At 44.3% G+C, this 19,374-nt stretch overlaps 1 protein-coding gene across 1 annotated transcript; it reads right to left on the reverse strand.

Moving 5' to 3' along the window:
- Positions 1-3,661: 3,661 nt before the first annotated feature.
- On the reverse strand, positions 3,662-13,745 carry LOC118774877 (sodium-dependent serotonin transporter-like). The gene is made up of 13 exons (XM_036524447.1): positions 13,311-13,745; positions 11,886-12,020; positions 11,351-11,573; positions 10,652-10,790; positions 9,825-9,959; positions 8,733-8,836; positions 8,145-8,272; positions 7,890-8,002; positions 5,919-6,050; positions 5,723-5,822; positions 5,105-5,205; positions 4,164-4,331; positions 3,662-4,014 (listed from the first exon to the last, which is right to left on the reverse strand). Exons 1-13 carry the CDS (start codon positions 13,702-13,704, stop codon positions 3,937-3,939), a joined length of 1,950 nt encoding a protein of 649 aa, XP_036380340.1. The 5' UTR covers positions 13,705-13,745; the 3' UTR covers positions 3,662-3,936.
- Positions 13,746-19,374: the final 5,629 nt, after the last annotated feature.

Genomic DNA, 19,374 nt, shown 5'->3' on the forward strand with positions numbered 1-19,374 from the left:
TGTGTGTTAAGCATTCTGTCTGCATGTGGATTAGGAGCGGGAGTCGGGGAGATTAGGATTACAGAGGGGATAATGGTGGCAGCCTTTAACGTGGAGGCTGACAGGAGGAAAGTGATTCCGGCTTTTAATTACGGCACAGCCTCAGAGCCTTGGCTCTGCGGGAGAAATCGGGGGGGAGGCAGCGTGCACGGGACGGACAGAGGAAGGAAAGAAGGACCGAGGCTAATGGCATTGTGGGTCTTTTAGGCCATCCTAAATCTGAATATCTGAATACTAGAGTAAATTGTGAAACTGTAAATTTCATTAGTAGTTTTACATATCAGTGTAGTAACCATGTAAACGTAAACTTACACGGTCAGACTAAGGCATTGTAGATCTTTGGGGACACCCTAAGTCTGAATATCTTTACTGGAGTTGATTGCATTAGAGTAAACTGTGAAACTGTTAATTTCATAAATGGTTTTACAAATCATCATGTAAACATAAACTTACACAGTCAGAGCTGTGGTGTTAAATACATAGTTCTTTCTCAGTACAAATCTGACTTTGGTAGGTGGCGCCATTGACCAGATTTTCTTGGTCTGAGGACCCTGAACAGGTCATTCTTACAGTAACTGACTCAGACGCGGAAGGAGCCATCTCATCGATTTAATGGAGTTTTTTGGTGCCTGGGGTAGTCTATGCATTTCCTTCCAAGAGGTTCTTTGAGAGCTGAATGTATCACAAATCAATATTTATTTTATCTGCATTAAAAATTCTCTAGTCTTGACACTTACTGTAATTAGGAAGTGATGTATGTTTACATTTACATTTAGTCACTCTTACGTGATGTGACTGGTGTGCATTGAATAAATAGGGTTGATAACCCCATTTTCTTCTCTCTTTTTATTAACAACACAAAGCAAATGGCTGTTTCACAAACACAATCTCTCAACAACAATCCCAAGTCTATCCTCTTACACTTTGCTGCCATTATATCATTATCTATGGAGCTGGCAAAGGACTTACATGCTGTATCTTATATTTTGCTATGGTAGTGCAAAGTGCTGTGAATTGCTCTACAACAACAGTGCCCTGCCTGGGAAGTGAGCCAGCAGCCCTCTGGTTATAAACACAGTTTCTTAACAGCTACTCTGTTATCTTATCTGCCTCTGTAAAGTGCTGTTCATATTTTTCACTGTAGTGTAACAGTGCCACTGCAATCCAGCTAGACAGGTGCTGATGCTATCTTTGAATGACGTAGCGCCTTGAACTCAGATACAGACAGCAAGAGCACTCAAGTTACCATTTCTCCCCCTCTCCATTTTTAAATTCTCCCTCCTCTCTTTTCCCCCTCAAGATCTCTTCTCCTTTCTTCTCGTTAACCGCCCATCTCTGAATAGCACTGATGTAATCGGCAAAGAGAGCGAAGAGGGACTTTGAGGTCTGAAACCAATATTAAACCTTGTGGAGGAAGGAGGGAGGGAGGGGAGGCTAGGGAACAGCAGATGTGGTGTGTCTGCAGGGATAAGACAGTCCTGTATTCATATTTTGCCAAACAAGTTCATTAGCAGAGCAGTTTCTGAAAGTAACAGTTTGGCCCAAGTAGATAAGGCTGCCTGGGGGGTGATTTCCTGTCTGAACATATCCAGCGTATCAGTGGAGAAACTGGGGTGAGAGATAAGGGAGTCCTGAAAGATTGGTGAGGGTACGGAGAGAAAATGGAAAATGCCAGTATTAAAAGACAGTACTTTACTAGAAAATTTGTGATATTCAATAAGTCATTAACAATTGAAATGTCAGAAGGAGGGACTTCCTGATCTCACAAAATAGTCTTACACTAGTAGTATAGTACTGACATGACTCTTTTTATACAAAAAAGGTCACAGATTCAGCATGGTATAAACGTATTTCAGTGGATGAGAGGCAGAGATGCAAAGTCATTAAGCCTGTCAGTCTTGGCCTTTGTGTTCTAGTGATCCACACAGAAACTGCTTAAGCAGCAGATAGGTATAAACTGGAAACTCAATGGAAATTGTGGTATGATGCTTCAGGCTACTTTTATGTTGTATCAGTCCACAAGATTTTTTTTTTTTTGTACTTACATCAATGCATTTTTGTTACAGTGCATATGGGCATATATCTTCTTCCTTTCTTTGCATCAGCTGCACGTGGCTGATAGGAAACAGAAGCACTGTGTCATGTATGCATGTCTATTCATTACCAATAATGACATGTCATTCTAGCAGATACACAATTTGTTCAAAGCTGACCTGTTCGGTCAGTGTATGACTAGCGTTAATGGAATACTCTGCAGTTTTTTCACAAGGACAGTGGCCCCGTAAGTCAGAATGTAGACACAGAAGCACAACTTAATGAAGCCCACAGATGGAACGATAGATGAACGCTTCACGTATGCTAAAGGATGTGGCAGGCCGACTAGCGTGCAACGCAGTGTGTGTACGTGCAATGTGGAGCTGTGAATGAACGGGCCTTAGCAGAGTTCACACACCACTGGGGCGACCATATCACAATGTCATTGCACTGACCTACTCCGACCAACAGTTAAATTAATAAACATTGGGTTTACACAGTGTGAGAAAAATTCATACTCCACAAGACTGGCAAACAAATTCATTACATGTTCTTATTTTATTTTTCCATTTGTTTTTTCTTACATTAATCATAGATACTGTAAACTTGAAATGCTCAGGAAACGGGTTTACGTTTTATGATTCCACAAGATATTATTGTAATGAAAAAAGACAACAGTAAACGGCTGATACTGTGAGATATCTATACATATAATATATTGCAGTTAGAAATATACGAGGTAAGAAAATAATCTTTTTTATATGCATGCACACATGCATGCATGCATGCTCTCTCACACACACACACACACACACACACACACACACACACACACACGCATATAGATGAAAACATTCTCTGTCACACCCACTCTCGCTCACTCACAGTGGCTGACTGTCAAACACACATAGATGTGCATACCCTGACAGAAAAGACAGACTCACTAACATACTTATAAATGCTGGTGTACCTGAACTTCTATATGAAACTAAAAACATCCATTTCTGGTAGTATTGTATTAAAAAAAAATCAAATCATGACATCATAACAGTCATTGCCATTGTCATCATCCTCATAATCATCATTGTTATCTTTTGGTTTCTTCTGACTTTGGAGGAAAAATATCAAGCGATAAATACTACAATCTTTCACGGTTGTTTAAGATTGTGCTACTGCATCCACAAGTTCACATTCATAAGGTAACTTCAGAGGTGACAAGGAAGCGACATGACGCACTGACAGAATACATCGTATCAGTTAAAATAGTGGCCATAATAATGATATTAATAATAATAACTACAAAAATAAATAGATTTTTTAAAGTAATTAGATTACTATTTAAATGGTACCCTCCCTCTGCTGGTATATGGTATTGAGCCACTTTTTAACTCAATGTAAGATATGACTAAAACCCTCCCACCCCCCGCCTCACTTATACCTGTAAAGTGTGTGTCTGTGCATAAGCAAATGCTTCTACTGGTAAGTGCATTGATGTCGCTTGGGTGTTGAAAGGGAGAAATAAAAAACTAACTAAAGAAACTAAATATCAGGTTGCTCTGTCACAGAGTGAATTAAGTTGATGTTATGCCACCTATGAAGTGGAAATACTACGAAAATGAGTTACAATTAATAATATGCCAGATAAAATAACTTTTGGGACAGAGTAAGGAACACCTATAGATTCTCCGCAGCCAGTGGCTCTGAACCCACCTCCACACGACAGAGAGTATTATTCAGAGAGAATGGAGTGCTGTGTTCTCAGAATGTGTGTGCCGTTCTAGAGTGCATTCAAGGACAGCAGGGACTTTCTTTCCTGCAGTTCTAACTTGTGTCCAAAAGAGGGCGACATTGTTGTCATCATGCTCAGACGGTGTTGGTGATGATAGCCTCTGTGTGTACCCTCTGACATCCAGGCTCTGGGGTGATGCTTTTTAAGAGTCGCTGAAGAACAGGAGACAGAGGGAAGGGGGGGTGAATGAAAGAGAGGTGAAGGGACAGGGGATGGAGGGATGAAATCAAACAAACTTATGACTTGCTGCCACTGTCTGTCACTTTCTCTCTCTATCCATCTGTCTTTCACTCTCCCTCACCTGTTTGAAGGTGCCTGGGGTGGAGATCAGGTAGTAGATCATATATGATGGCACACAGATGAGTGAAGAAATCCCAATGAAGTAGCCAATCACTGTGGTCCAGGGCGGGTAGAGGTAGTCGAACAGTCTCACCTCCGGGGGGAAAGCCAGGAAACTGGCGATAATGAACTGGGACAAACAGTAATTTAACAGCTGTGAGAGATATCAATTGATGCATTGAGCGCACAGTCAGATTTCTGCATTCCTGCTTCTTTTCGGCTTCTCCACCTCGACTCTGTGTTTTCCGTCTGAGCTGCCTTGACTCACCGTCTTTCTCACTTTATGTGAGATTGTTTCATGGAGCGCTCAGGAGGTGTGACCTCAAATCTTGAGATGAACTTTACAGTTGTATTCGTGAGCAAGGTGTTTTATCTTATTGCTGCAAGCCAAACAACTACATAGGTTACAGTGCAAATCTAAGGGTTTTTCCGATTTCAGTTTATTGAGTTCCTACAATTTTAATAATCTCCAAGTACTGGGAAGATAGTAATAGTATTGCAGTATATATAAAATGGATCACACTGATACATCAAATTACAGGCCAGTTATATCTGTAGATATTAGGGATTAGTTGGGATTATTTATGGACAGCTAGGATCAAAGAAAGTCAGGATGGATTCTATGGGGGGAGTCCTACTTAATAATTATGGATTTTAATGACAATTTTACTCATATTGGTCTGAGTGTATAACATTATGTATAGTATTGTTATGATATTATATACATGAGTAAAAGCAAAGAGCAGAGTAATGCCAGCACATTTGAATATGATATACAAAAGGTTGTAAAACTGACAACTGAAATCAAGAATCTTTCACGGGGGAGTGTGCACATGTGGAAGACTTATGTGTTGCTGTAGGAGGTAGGTTTTGTGCTCCTGCCAACCACACTGTATCTCTCACCAGAAGGAAGCTGGGACAGATGGCCACCCAGCACACCCTCCAGAATCGGCCAGGAGAGAAGCCCAGCATCGTCTGCACATCGCTGCAGAACCGAGGCATCCCTGCAAAAAGGGACACAATCAGAGAGGGGTCTCAGTCACTCTCAGTCTGCGTCACTCACTCTCTTACAGAGCCAGTTCTGGAGCCATCGTACCAACAATGTGCTGTGTGTCAAGTAAGAGGCAGAGCCAGTGTGCTGTTCATTATAGAAGAGTCAGTCTCGGTCACATAGACCCAGGGGAGCAGGGCTGGATTCTCTAGCGGAGGTCTCGGAGAGGAGCCGCTGAACATCACAGACAATCCGGGTCACCCCCTCCACGGCACACTGGCTCTCCAAAGGAGCACCTTCAGCCACAGACTCATCCCGCCAAAATGCTCCACAGAGCATCACAGGCGATTTCCTTTTTGGATCAATAAAGTACTATCTATCTATCTATCTATCTATCTATCTATCTATCTATTTATCTATCTATTGGAACAGTGTCAGTGTGCTGTTAACAACAGCAGAGTTGGTCTTGGTCACATACAAACAGTTTTTGTGTGCTGTGCTTTAGACTAAATTGTAAAGTCTGTTTTTACCATAGAACCAGGAGACAGCAATGACTTCCAGAAGGACAACAGTGATGACCGCTGGGCCAGTGGCATACTCCTCAAACAGCTTCACCACATAGGCACCTCCCTGGGAGAGTGGGAAGAAACGGCTTTTCAGAGAGGTTTCCCTTAAAGGTGGAACATGCAACTCTCAGGCTGTCCAGCACCAAAGCCAAGGACTCACGTAGGCCAGGGTGGAGAGGGCTCCCAGGTAACAGACACACACCAGGCCCAGGACAAACCACTCCCTGCGCATCACCAACACCTGTGGGTACTCGTCCAACACAGCTGTGATGACCGCCTCCAGTCCTGCAAACTGTGTGAAGGGAGGGGGGAGAGATAGGAGAGGATAGGAGAAACCACAGGTGAAAGATGGGAGAGATGAGAGAAACCACGGTGGGGGGGGGGGAGAGGGGGGAGAGATGGGAGAGATGGGAGAAACCACAGGGGAGAGATAGGAGAGATGAGAGAGATGGGAGAAACCACAGGGGGAAGGGGAGGAGAGATAGGAGAGATGAGAGAAACCACAGGGGGAGGGGGGAGGGATGGGAGAAACCACGGGGGGGGCGGGGGGGGGGGGGGGATATGGGAGGGATGGGAGAAACCACGGGGGAGAGATGGGAGGGATGGGAGAAACCACAGGGGAGAGGGGGGAGAGATAGGAGAGATGGGAGAAACCACAGGGGGGAGGGGGAGAGATGAGAGAGATGGGAGAAACCAAGGGGGAGAGATAGGAGAGATGGGAGAGATAGGAGAGATGGGAGAAACCACGGGGGAGAGATGGGAGGGATGGGAGAAACCACGGGGGAGAGATGGGAGAGATGGGAGAAACCACGGGGGGGGGGGGATGGGAGGGATAGGAGAGATAGGAGAAACCACGTTGGGGGGGGGGGGGGGTAGGAGAGAGGGGAGAAACCACGGGGGGGGGGGAGATAGGAGAGATGGGAGAAACCACAGGGGGAAGGGGAGGAGAGATAGGAGAGACAGAAGAAACCACGGGGGGGGGGGGGGGGGGGGGGGTAGGAGAGAGGGGAGAAACCACAGGGGAGAGGGGGGAGAGATAGGAGAGATGGGAGAAACCACGGGGGAGAGATGGGAGAGATAGGAGAAACCACATTGGGGGGGGGGCGAGGGGGTTAGGAGAGATGGGAGAAACCACAGGGGAGAGGGGTGAGAGATAGGAGAGATGGGAGAAACCAAGGGGGGGGGGGGGGGATAGGAGAAGCCAGTAAATAGTAAGAAGGGGGGATGGAGAGAGTGAGAGAGCAAAAGAGCAGAGAGGGAGACAGATGGCAGGAGAGGGGGGAAGATGGCACGGAGAGAGGGGTGAGTGGCAGCAGATGTTAAGAAAAAATCAGTATGGAGAACAGGAGCAAATCAGAAAAGGGGAGGACGGGACAGCAAGGGAAAAATGAATGGGGTGACACAGGTGGAGAGAGCAGAAAGGAGAAATCCTGTCTCTCCGGCAGTTCTGAGAACAGCCTTGCAGTTGATAAACAGCAGCTAATGAAGCCATAGATGATAAGGTTATCGACACAAAAAGGACAGCGTTAAATTCATATACTACCTCCTGTTGACAGTTCTCCCTGCTGCAGTCTGATCTGATATACTGAGCACACATGTACAACCGGCGTTACAAGGAGATCACCGAACAAACGCAGTGAACATACTGGGACTGTGTGGCTCTGTGTGCGTGTAAGTTTAGAGTGAATAATCTTGTTATACAATGAATAACCCAATTATGCAGAGTTGACACCTTTAACACTTAACTTGTTAAAGTCAGAAATATTATGAACCTCTTTCTGAAAGAAGTTTGAAATCATAATTGGGATAAAAATGCTATCCTTTGCATCCTGCCAGTTGTAACCAGTTCACATCTGTACATAAAAATCACTCCCTAGCAGGGACTCTTAACCCAGTTCCACTTTTAGAACAAAATTACTATAGTGGAGAATAGATCTAGTTTCACTGATCCTGGATCAACATTTATGGACACTCTCTGAATTATCTAAATGGTAAGGATGTGTATGAGATGTGAGGTTAGTAGGATGTGAGGCCTTGCTTTGCTGTTAAAGAGAAAGCACAGTTGCACTCCACTGTTGCAGGCAGACTTTGGGATGGGAGACAAACTACACAAGACAGCGGTGGGACTGACCGTGCTGTCCAACCCCAGCATGATGATCATGAGGAAGAAGATGATGGCGAAGAACGTGGAGGCGGGCATGTTGCCGATGGCCTCTGCGTAGGTGATGAAGAGCAGACTGGGACCTGCGGACAGAGAGGGAGGGGGGAGTGGGGAGTGATGCCGGACAGTCGACACAGACAAAGGGGGACTGTCTTTGTTTTTACTCCGTGTCGCCTCTGAAATTTGAAATTCAAATGTGAGGCCTGAGCTAGGCGTCCTCCTCACCTGCGTTTTTGGCCACCATGTCCACGCCCTCTTTCCGCATCTCGGCCATGTAGCCTAGCACAGAGAAGATCACAAACCCTGACAGGAAGCTGGTCAGGCAGTTGACAGAGCTGGTCACTAAGGCATCCCTGTGGGGAGGAGGAGGGAAAAAAAACCCAAAAAAAAACAAATTACAAACTACTTCAGACATCACCTCTGAAATCTGTATTCAGACTGTTAAGTGTTAGGATAGGCTATAGCATGGAGGTTGCGCTTTTTTAAGGAGGCAAGGAGATCACTTGCAAGAGCTGGGAAGCAAGCCCTGCCTGGCGCCCCCAACCTGGCTCTCTCAGATCTGAACTTAACGCGATTCTGCAATTAAAATCGGAAGGAGTGGGGTAAAGTCACCAGAACAGGAGGCTCGTGAGAATGGGGAGGGACAGGGTAATGCAAGTGGAGTGCTACAGTATTGAATTATGTGATTAGAATGGGACAGAGAGACTCTGTGTCACCGGAATGGGACCGCACCGGTTTTTGCCCTCAGAATGGTGGGGGGTGGGGGGTGGGGGGGGGGGGGGGGTAATATCATTGGGGTGGAGTCACTCTCACTTGTAGCAGTTGTTGTGGAAGGGATTGTAGCTGGACAACGCCAGAAGCACACCAAAACCAGGCCCGAGGGAGAAAAAGATCTGCACCGCTGCATCTATCCACACCTGAGCGAGTGAGAGACAGGGAGGGAAAGGCCTTTAAATTAAATTTCAATATTCAAGTTGGCAGCAAATGGTGAATCATTACAAAGTCCTGCAAAGCCAAGAGCTTTGCCCAGTGAAGAGTCCCTTCGACTACCTGGTCTTGAGGCACATTACATTACATTACTTCATTTAGCAGATGCTCTTAACCAGAGCAACTTACAAATAAGCGCATCACTACGCTAAGAGTAGTTATCGCAAAGTATTACAAGAGGTCAGTGAGAGACAAAGTTAACTGCTAGGCTAGTGTCGAGTGTCTTTTATTGATGAAAATAGCAGGGCTGTCAACGTTAACGCGTTAACGCTCGTTCGCGATTAATCTGGAAACTTTAACGCGTTAACGTTTTAACGCAAATTAATCATATTATCAAGTCTGACCGCAACTCCCTTCCGTAATTCCAGCGCGGATATTTACCTGGCTGAATTACTGAAAGGCGTGGCAAACGCAAATATGCTGAACGGCAAATTTCGTTTTAACCCTTTCGCATGTAACTTATTTGTTATGGTGTGGCGTTAACGTTGACAGCCCTAGAAAATAGCAATCGATAGGATCGATAGACATAGGTAGGCAGGAAGGTAGGCTAGAGATAACGCAATGATAAGATCTAATTGCTGCCCAAAATTGTATATTTAATTAAAAAATAACTCATATTTAAAAAATTTTGTCTGAAATACTGTTGTTTTGGGAAAGCACAATTACTATTTAGAATTGTTATTTAAAACTTGTGTAATCTTTATAAAACACGGAAAAGTGCACTATATTAACTTTGCGTTTTAGGAAAATTTGTATCTTGAAACAAATGCGTTTTATATTGTGTTTGGCACCCAAACACCTTGTAGAATAATATAATAATTTATACTATTATACATATTAATACAATAATATTTAATATTTAATAATTTAATAATAATAATAATGCTCATTTCAGGATATTTCTTCCAACAGGCTTACTGTGGTACTGAGCAGTTTTTTCCAGTCGGGTTTGAGATAGAACAGCACCCCCTTCCAGGCTCCAGGGAGGGTGGCCCCCCGAATGAGCAGCACCAGCAGGACCAGGTATGGGAACGTAGCTGTCACCCACACCACCTGAGACAGAAGCAGCCATACCTGTTATTATCATGCCTATTCATTTTTTTTTTTTTTTTACAAAGCATACGGCACCCAGGGCCAAATTTACAAAAGTACCAGAAGGAATGTGCCAAGTTCAGTGGGGTCACAGTCAGCCAGAAGTTAACAGCTGATTTAAAGAGTAGTTATATAAAGCGAGTAATCATGCTGTCATTCTGAAGAAATACCCTGTTGTTTCAGTTCACAGAGAGAACTACATCCTGTATAAACTGCATGCCTATACATTCCAAAGCACAGCTAACAGCATGTTACTTGCTGAACACTGCAAAACAGTTTTCACTGGAAATTTTTGAAGGACATGTTTACTTTAGGGGAAAACGGTACAAGGTGTTCCTTACTGTACAAGAAAATACATAAAAATTAACACAGTTTAAAAAAAAAAAGATTATATCCTTGACACTTTTGGCAAAGGCAGAGTATGTGTACTATTTAGATAATACACAGGATTTTACACCTGTCATTACTGTGTAATGATGTGTATGCAGGTTAGATTCAAACAATGAACAATTTCTTTAACGTAAATATGCATGAACTGGTCAAAGTTTGTCCTCCCACAGCCTGACCTAAGAGAGGAGGTCACCCATACCTTGAGCCCTATTTCAGCACCCCCCTACCCCCCAACCCCCCGCCCCACCCCCTCCGTTGCTCACCTTGCCTGAAGTCCTGACCCCCTTCCAGATGCTGAAGTAGACTACGGTGAAGATGAAGAGCAGGCACAGGGCCAGCTGCCAGCTCACTGCCCCCAGATGGTGCAGCCCGGGGGAGCGATGCACCTGCAACACATATCGTCTGGGGGGGGGGGGGTCGGGGGTGGGAGGGTACACAGGAGCAGGAGAGAGGGCAGGGGCAGAGGCAGAGTTAGACAGAGGCCTCGGAAGGTGACAAATACACAGGAGACAGATCTAAGAAAACAAAATCACCTTTATAATTAAAGCAGGGGAAAAAATGACACAAACAGAAAGTGAAGAAGGTCCAATGAAACCGTACAGGGACAGAATAAACTGTTATATGTTATATGTTATACAATCTAATTTTTAAAAAGGGGAAATCTTAAGGCAGGTAAAAGAACCTTAGTGTGAACTCTTGTGTTCCAAAGTGGGTGTGAATTATGTTCAGACTGAGGAATGAAAGAAGGGCCACAGCTCTGAACCAGACTAACCTTCAGCTGTAAATCAGGACAACGAACTGAACTGAGATTCTCCAAACTCCCCTTCAGTTTCCTCGTATATTACTCCATCAACTTCCAGCCTCTCCCTCTTTCCTTCTCTCCTTTCTATTTCTCAAATCCTCTGCTCATTACCGTCCCTTTCTCAGCTTCCACCTCTCCCACTCACAGTGTGTTCACTTACATAAAGAACTCCTCGCTGGGGGAGGTGGAGTTGTGAGCCCAGGACAGGTTGAGGTCGGTGGACGTGTAGTGCGTGCAGGTAGGCGTGTTCCAGGAGTTGGAGCAGGTAATCCAGGGCAGCGTGGAGCGGAAGGAGGACAGGAGGTAGTACAGCGCCCAGGCCATGATGGTGTTGTAGTAGAAGGCGATGTAAAGAGCTATGACGCAAATGGCAAAACCTATACCTGCAAGAGAGAGAGTTTTTTTATGCTAGATTATGTAATATTACAACTACATATAAGTACAAGGATTTAATAAACATATTAACTGATGTGACGTGAGCACTATCCCTAAATAAACTGGCAAGAGGCCTTGCAAATTCTGATAAATTCATCAGTTCCCATAAAGGCGCATTTCATGCCAACACTGAGCTTCTTGGTGACCTCCCAGTCTTCTCAGTTCTTAGAATAACTTTTGCTGCTGTTCCTCGCATCAAACCACCCGTGCAGCACTGTATATATTTGTGCCCATTCTGTTTTCCCACCTCACTGTCTCACCCTTGAAGATGGGGCAGACATGCCTCCAGACGGATATACAGCCATTCCGGTGGAATTGCCCCAGTGCCAGCTCCATGTAGAACAGTGGGACCCCCCCAAACACTGCCATCAACAGGTAGGGCAGGAGAAATGCACCTGGGGAGATTTGTGGGGGGGGGGGGGTGCGGTGCAGGTTTAGAATATCAGAGAAAAATCAGGGAGAAGGTGAACCATAGCCCTACTGCAAAGATGTTTGTCAAAACCGATGAAACGTAAGAAAGAAAAGTCTTATGATATATGATAAAGTGCACTTGATCTTGTGTACTAGAGGCTTAAGCCCCAGCCAGCTGGGTCAAATAAGGCATAAATCAACATTAATAATGCTAAGCTCTGATCAAATAGTTGCTGACAGTGTTTAAACTCATAATCTACACCGACACGTCTGAAACCACGTACATTTAGCTTACGGTCCAGTGGTTTTAAACTGAGAACACCAAAGACCCCCCCAGCACGAGCTTTGGTTCATGCAAGCCCTCTTTAAAGAAGACGGTAGTCATCGGCATGGACATGCATAACCACAAAAAACACACACGGAACACTGGCAGAGTTAGGGGGTTTACAGTTATTCAATGTAACTGTGGTTGGGCCTGTGATCTGATGCTGTCTACCTGCACTGACTCGTTTCACGTCTGTCTTTACCTTTCAATTGTAAGCTTCGTTTCAAATGGCACAAAGACCTAATGAAACATCCAGAATCCTTCACTAAACGTGTTTAATGCATGAGTAAATTGGCCTGTCCAACAACTTTAAAATGAAAGCGCCAGCATTTTATGTTGTCACATTTTAAATTTGTTTAAGTGCATCTGCAGAAACTGCGCCAAGTCGTGATCAAGGTGCAGTTTGTTCAGAAAGCGTGATTTTGGGGGGCCTGAGGCACAATGGCACAAAGGAAGCTGTAGCAGGGCTATCAACCTCAAGCATCTGTGCAGCTCCAAGCTCAACAAGCTAACAAACATGCTGGTGGTTACAAAATTTGAGCATGATCAAGCAGATGTGTAGTGCCATTTCCTTTGCCTCTGAACAGGGTGGCAGAGTAGCATAGTGGTTAAGTAGCAGGACTTGTAACTGAAATGGTACCAGTTTGATTTCCTGCTGGGGGTACTGCTGTTGTACCCTTGGGCAAGATACTTAACCCACAATTGCCTCAGTAAATAGCCAGCTGTATAAATGGGTAACGTAGAAAATTGTAACCTATGTAAGTCGGTCTGGATAAGAGCATCTGCTAAATGGCACTAATGTAATGTAACTGTTATTTTACTGTTACATGTTTTGCAGCTAATTATGATAATGGAAGTCACCTCTCATTCCCTCGCTGTCTCCATTGTGTTGTGCTCATGTTTAGTTTTGTAACTCTCTTCTCCTACTTCTCCCTTCTCTGTTCCTCACCTCCTCCGTTCTGGTAGCAGATGTAGGGGAAGCGCCACACATTTCCGAGATCCACAGCGTACCCGATGACAGACAGCAGAAAATCCATCTTCTTGCTCCAGGTCTCTCTCGGCTGCTCCAGGCTCGTCTGCTGGACCGCCAGTGCCCTGGTGCCCCCTCCACCGTACCCCCTGTTGCCCCCACAGACTCCGTCCACTGTGGGGCTTCGGGATGAGGTGGTGGGAGAATCACTGGAGACCTTCTCCGGGTCAGAGCTTATCCTGTCTGTCCTCACCCGAATGCCATCCGCCAATCCACATCCCGCAACTAATTTACCGTTCATCTTTGGCTCTTCCCCTCTCTCTTTATCTCTCCGGTAGTCCTCCTTCATCACCACTGGCTGGTTCATCTCCATGGCAAAGCAGGTTGTCAGGGATGCGGTGTGAGCTGCAAGGGTGAAACTGTACCGGTGCTCTTCTGATGCCCTGGCAGTCCTGAGGGCTGCTCATCAAGCAGGAGTGGCGAGAACGCCAAGGGAAACCATACTTCGTCCGGACTTTTTAGGTCAAGGTGGAATATTCCCCCTCTCTGGAGCACGGAAGGTTACGATTGGCTGACGGCTGGCCCCTCCTCTTCCTCTGATGAACTGAGGTGGTCAGATTATCTGTGCCCAGTTGTTGAAAAGCAAAGACAAATTTGGAATCATGCCCACATTCAGGTTAATTGCATTTCCACAAGTTTCAAGTCCACTCCTTTATACTTTCATTCAGCTCTGTTCTCCTTAATACTGCGGTTACTCAACCAACACTGAGAATATACACCCACCAATACAAATATTTAGAGGGAACTTAAGTCTGGAAAAAACTAACATGTTCCGGGGTGGGGATATTTTATGGTTTTAACCCCAGAAGTGTAAAAATACACAGTTTTCTTTTTCTTATGGTGTTTCTCGTTTGATAACCTGACAACTGTAATGCTTGTTGGGTCATAACAAAATAGTATCTTTGTGTGTGTCTGCACCAATTTTTTTTGTCATGTGGTCTGACTTCACACGTTTTCTCACAAAGCAAAAGACAAATTATCAAGGAAAAGAGCCACGCAGTTCCCCTTAAGACAAAGGTGTTATTGATAAGAAAACAAAACATCTTTCAAATAGGTCAGTGTGACATAATTTGCATGAGGATCGATTTTAAATCTGAACCAGTCCCATATAGTCATAAGTATTCAACATATTGTCGGATATAAGTTTTTCAAGTTTTTATGTAATGCTGTTTAATGGAAACGTAATACACTTTCAAATTCATACTTTTCGTACACTGAAAATTCCATGCACTTAGTAATATAAAAATCTGCTACTGAGCAATGCAGAGGCTCTGTGCTGAATATATTGGGTACTCGGACTAAAGAAACTGTCATTTAAACTCAATTTTAATTTCGCACTTGAGGTGTGAATATTGCATTTATTTTACAGAACAACTGCAAAGTGTCTACGATTATATCTATCGGCTCTCCGAATATACCAGTATATTATTAATTTGTATTGGGTCTCTGCAAATGTATTCGATGAACCTCAAATCCCCGGAGCAGCTATGCATTGTATTTTAAATAAAGAGATTTCTATTCATTTTAGCGACACTTTCCTGATATCGTTTTTAAGGGTGGCTGTTTCTCTTACACTGTGGTGTTTGCAGCTCACCGTGGCACTCATTTCTTTTATTTATTCCTGTGTATTGCTAAACGATAGTGCGTATTCTAAGAAACACATTTAGGTGCTTCTCGAATTCGTTTTCCATCCACAGACCTATGGGGCAATATATGCGAAAGCGCCATGGTCAAATGAGCCCGTCAAAAGAGTGAGAGAGGAGGGGTATAGTCCGACCCAATCAAGAGTAACCTCTTCTTAACTCAAAGGGATTTTGACATGATTTGAAATACCAGTTTGTGCGCTTACGCACTAATGGTGTTCAACTGACATTTTGTATCAAAACAGGAGTACTTTGCGTGGAATGCCGTAATCGCATTGAAGTTTTCATCCTTCGTGTATGGAAGAATTCTAGAATTCCGTGCTGTTACTGCGCGCAATGCACTTCGATTTACACAGAGCACCTGGAATATTATATAACATTTAAATATTGGAAAGGGTGAAGGGAGATTAAAGGAGGTGGAGGGGAAAAGCAAAGATGACGAGAGTGTGTGCGTAACAAACGGCCCGTGACATAACTTTTGGGTTTAAACGGAACACTGCGACCCCAATCTGACCCACAAACAAAATGTAACGTGAAAAACCAAAGGTATTAGCACGAAACACTGGTGAGGTGTCAAATCTGTCACATCACCGCGCGAATGTCTTATTTTCTCCAATTAATTGTGTATTTGTACTATAAATAAAACATTTCTATATGTCATTAATATTATATAGAATATGATCAGTACTGAGTGAAAATTGTATTACACAACACTTAGAGGGACTATTCGAGAAATCTGTTCGCAGTTCCTCAATATCTTGAACTAATTTGGGACCAAGCTGTAGACTGCCTGCAATCAATTAAGTCCTCGGGCTACATTGCGAAAATGATGGTTAGGTTCTTATTTGTTGCCCAGCGCAGACGCTCATAATATTAGATCTGGCAGAAGTAGAACCAAACTCTAAACGTTGTGAGTAGCAGAGAATATTAAAACACCAAACAAAACTCAACGAAGACATGTAAAAACATTGTTATACTTTAGTCTTCTTCTTCTTCCACGTTAACTCTAAACCGGTTCTTTGTTGGATCTTTTTCTTTCCTCCATAAACATAACATTATTTATTTGTCTAGCTAACAGCCTTATCACAGGTACCTTGATATACAATATAAAATTATACAAAAAACCATATTAAATGTTTCAGTGACTGCTGTATGAAAACTGAACCACATGGTATCTCCACATTAGCCAAGAATTCTTGTTAATCTGTTCACCAAAAGCATCTGTGTAGTATACAACCAGCATCTCAGACAAACTGCAGTGAAAAATGGATTCCATACACTATGCTGACCAACATGTACCTAGTGTATGACCTCTGTTTTAGTCTGTCCAAAATGTCAGTCCAGCCAGTTACTCCAACATGCCTGCAGCCTAACACTGACAACACACACACACACACAGACTCTCCACATAACAAGCAACAGCAGCCCTACCGTACAGAAGGTGAAGTAGTCTCTGTCCGGGTGGTCCTCTCCAACAGTCCCCCTCTACTTTCTACTCCCTCTCTCCTTTCTCCTCTCTCACTCTGTCTCTGGTACCATAACATACATTCCCATCCCCTTCTGCTACGTCACTTTTGCCCTCTGCTGTCTACTTAGCCAACTATTTTACTCCTTTTTTTTCCCCCTGATGTTTTAACTCACTTCAAAAAAAAAGAAAAAAAAATGCAGAGCAAGCAGGCACAAGCAGACAACCGTGCGCCTGTCCCTCTCCTCTCCGCTTTCTGGGAACGCGGTTACAGATATTACCATCGCATACAGATATTACTGTTCTTTCACTTCTGCCTTTGCTGCACTTATCACTTCTCTCCCTGACAATCGGCCCCTGATTACCTCACACTCAGTCACCCATGGCCTCTCTCTCTCTCTCTCACACACACACACACACACACACACACTCTATCTTTTATTTCCATCTTCGTTCTTCTGTCTGCACTTCTCCAACAGCTATCACTCCGTGTCCGTGTGTGTGTTTTTGAAAGCATAACCGATCTCAACCGGAATCATTTTTTTTTTTGAGCGTCTATACCGTGCAGCTGAGCTGGGAGAACGTGCCTTGTCCATGCGTGTGTTTGCGCATGTCTGCCTACCGTGTGCTGAATGCTTCCCGTCTGCAGCTATAAGTTCAGCTTTTAAGTTTCCCTTGGTACCAGCAGAACCTAAGCTCCGTCATCTGACATTATGAAATATGCTGTAGGGTGTTTACTGAGGGAGTTACAGTGCGTCACAGCAATGTGAACACTTATTGCTGACTAATATATGGTAAGTTTAGGTCATTTTTACATCAACCTACACCCTGTGGTAGTGGTGATCCCAGCAGTGGGTTGGCACAAGTATCGGGTGAGTATGGGGCCAAAGTCTCTGTGCCAATGCCTCTCATTGTAAAGGCAGATGGACCAACAGTCACCACTCATTTCCTGTACGGTTACCACCCCCAACTCACACTTCTGGGGAAAAACAACGACCTACACAGCGAAAGCACAACAGCGTGGAGCAAGGCTTCAAACCCAGCAAACACCTCAGTCCACCCGCTGGCTGGAACAGACCACTGAACCCTGGGGGTTATAAAACAAAGCCGCAACCAGGCCATTAGCATGTCCGTTACAAGGCCCCTTTTGATCCGCCTCTGTGCTTCGCTGCTGGAGAACAGAGGTGGAGGACTATGTATATACACATTCCGGCCTCAGCCGCACTAATGCCCCCTGGAATGAGCGCTAAGTGCGGGTGAGACAGATTCAGGCTTCCTGTTTCATGCTGTCCTCTTTCAGATAGGGGAGCAACTGAGAGGCAAATCCGCAGAAAAATTCACAAGTCGAATGCCAGAGGTTACATTCCCTGGTGTCAGTGAGAGACGCATCGTCTGGGAGAGGCCAGACACTGTGCTGGTAGTCTGTTCCCAGCCTGCAAGTCTCACCACTAACCAACAGGGGGCGGTGATGGAGAGATGGGATTACATTTCCAAGGGAGTTCTAGCGTGTTGAATGTCAATTAGCTTGTTGAATGAGAGGCCTCATTCTCTCGTTCTTATGAAACACAGCACAATATTCCCAGCTAAACATGAACATGTGCTGGAATTTCGGTGACCACATATGAAACTTCAGAGCAGAAAAGCATTAAGAGCAACAACCATTGGGAAAAACTGAAAACACATACAGGATTGCTTTTGAATTTTATAACACCTACGAGATGCAGCATTGGAAACTACTGGAACAGGCAACTAAAGCCTTGTTGTGATTGCTTGAAAAGGCTAAGTTAAAGATCTTAAATCTTTGACTCTTAAAACATCCGGGAAGGCATATATCTGTCAGTAAATCTAGAGAGTATCATTCATGTTTTGCATACAGTAGTAAAAAGCCATTCAACAGGTGTTGAGAGAAAGAGAAAAATCCAAAACACACCCTTTCTTTGAAACGCTACCTCTGCTGAAACCTGCCTTTATCAGCTTGGGGTTAGCAAATTCGATTGTTAGTCAGGAAGTGATAACTCAGAGCCTTATCAAACAATATGTCACTCTCACACCACTTAGTGCTCTTTTTTGAGGTCCATATTACTAGTTTGCCCTGACCTGACCCCCCCCCCCCCCCCCCCCCCCCCCCCACTCCCAAAATTAATAAACTATTTATTTGATGTGGCTGGAACAGACTCTTTCAAGGTGCATATGCACCTAAAAATGAAATCAAGACCCTCCTTGGACATTCCTAGAGTAGAATGAAACAGAATACAGGGCACAGTGTTTAAAGCCCCAATCACCAGAGGAGCGGAGTTCTGAGATGTTTCAGCTGGTCCCTGCTTCTAAATTAAGTCTGATCAAACACAGAGAATGAGACACAGGAAAGAACACACCGACAGAGAAGAGAGGGTGAGAGAAAAGGGCATGTGGGTGGAAAAACTATAAAAGAACCCAGTCTTTTCTTAGAAACTAACTGTCACTGGGGGGGAAAAAAAGATATGTAAACAGTGAAAAGAATAAGAACGTTAGCAGAAGTAGTTCCCTATTCAGCGCAGTTGATGAAGAGAGAATTTTCAAGTGCATGTACAGTCACACTGGTTGACGCTCTTTGAGAAAAGCCCATTTGGCAGGCTGATTCGCAGTTTCTGACGCTTGCTGATCAGAAACGCACTGTACAGATTAAGTGTTCTTGGAGGCCGTCCCTGGGAAACCTGTTGCACGCTCGGTACAGGGTCAACAGAAAGGCACCCCAAAGGCACTCAAAACCCCAAACCTCCTAAGGACTTTTCTCTGGGAAAACCTCTTCCTGAGAGGTAAGCCAACACACACACAGCTCCCCGCTTCTCCCATTTTGAAAGAAGAGAGTTCGATCTGTCTGCCCTGCTCTCCCGAT

The sequence above is a fragment of the Megalops cyprinoides genome, chromosome 3 (assembly GCF_013368585.1).
Source record: "Megalops cyprinoides isolate fMegCyp1 chromosome 3, fMegCyp1.pri, whole genome shotgun sequence".
In the NCBI taxonomy this organism is placed as follows: Eukaryota; Metazoa; Chordata; class Actinopteri; order Elopiformes; family Megalopidae; genus Megalops; species Megalops cyprinoides.

What these genes read in the sequence shown, in the direction of transcription:
- LOC118774877 (XM_036524447.1), bottom strand. Translation starts at nt 13,704, where the DNA reads ATGGAGATGAACCAGCCAGTGGTGATGAAGGAGGACTACCGGAGAGAT. An exon ending in TTCCACAACAACTGCTACAA is followed by an intron (nt 8,273 to 8,732) that starts GTGAGAGTGACT and finishes TCCTCCCCACAG; the next exon opens with GGATGCCTTAGTGACCAGCT. An exon ending in TGCTGTCTCCTGGTTCTATG is followed by an intron (nt 5,206 to 5,722) that starts GTAAAAACAGAC and finishes CCCTTTTTGCAG; the next exon opens with GGATGCCTCGGTTCTGCAGC.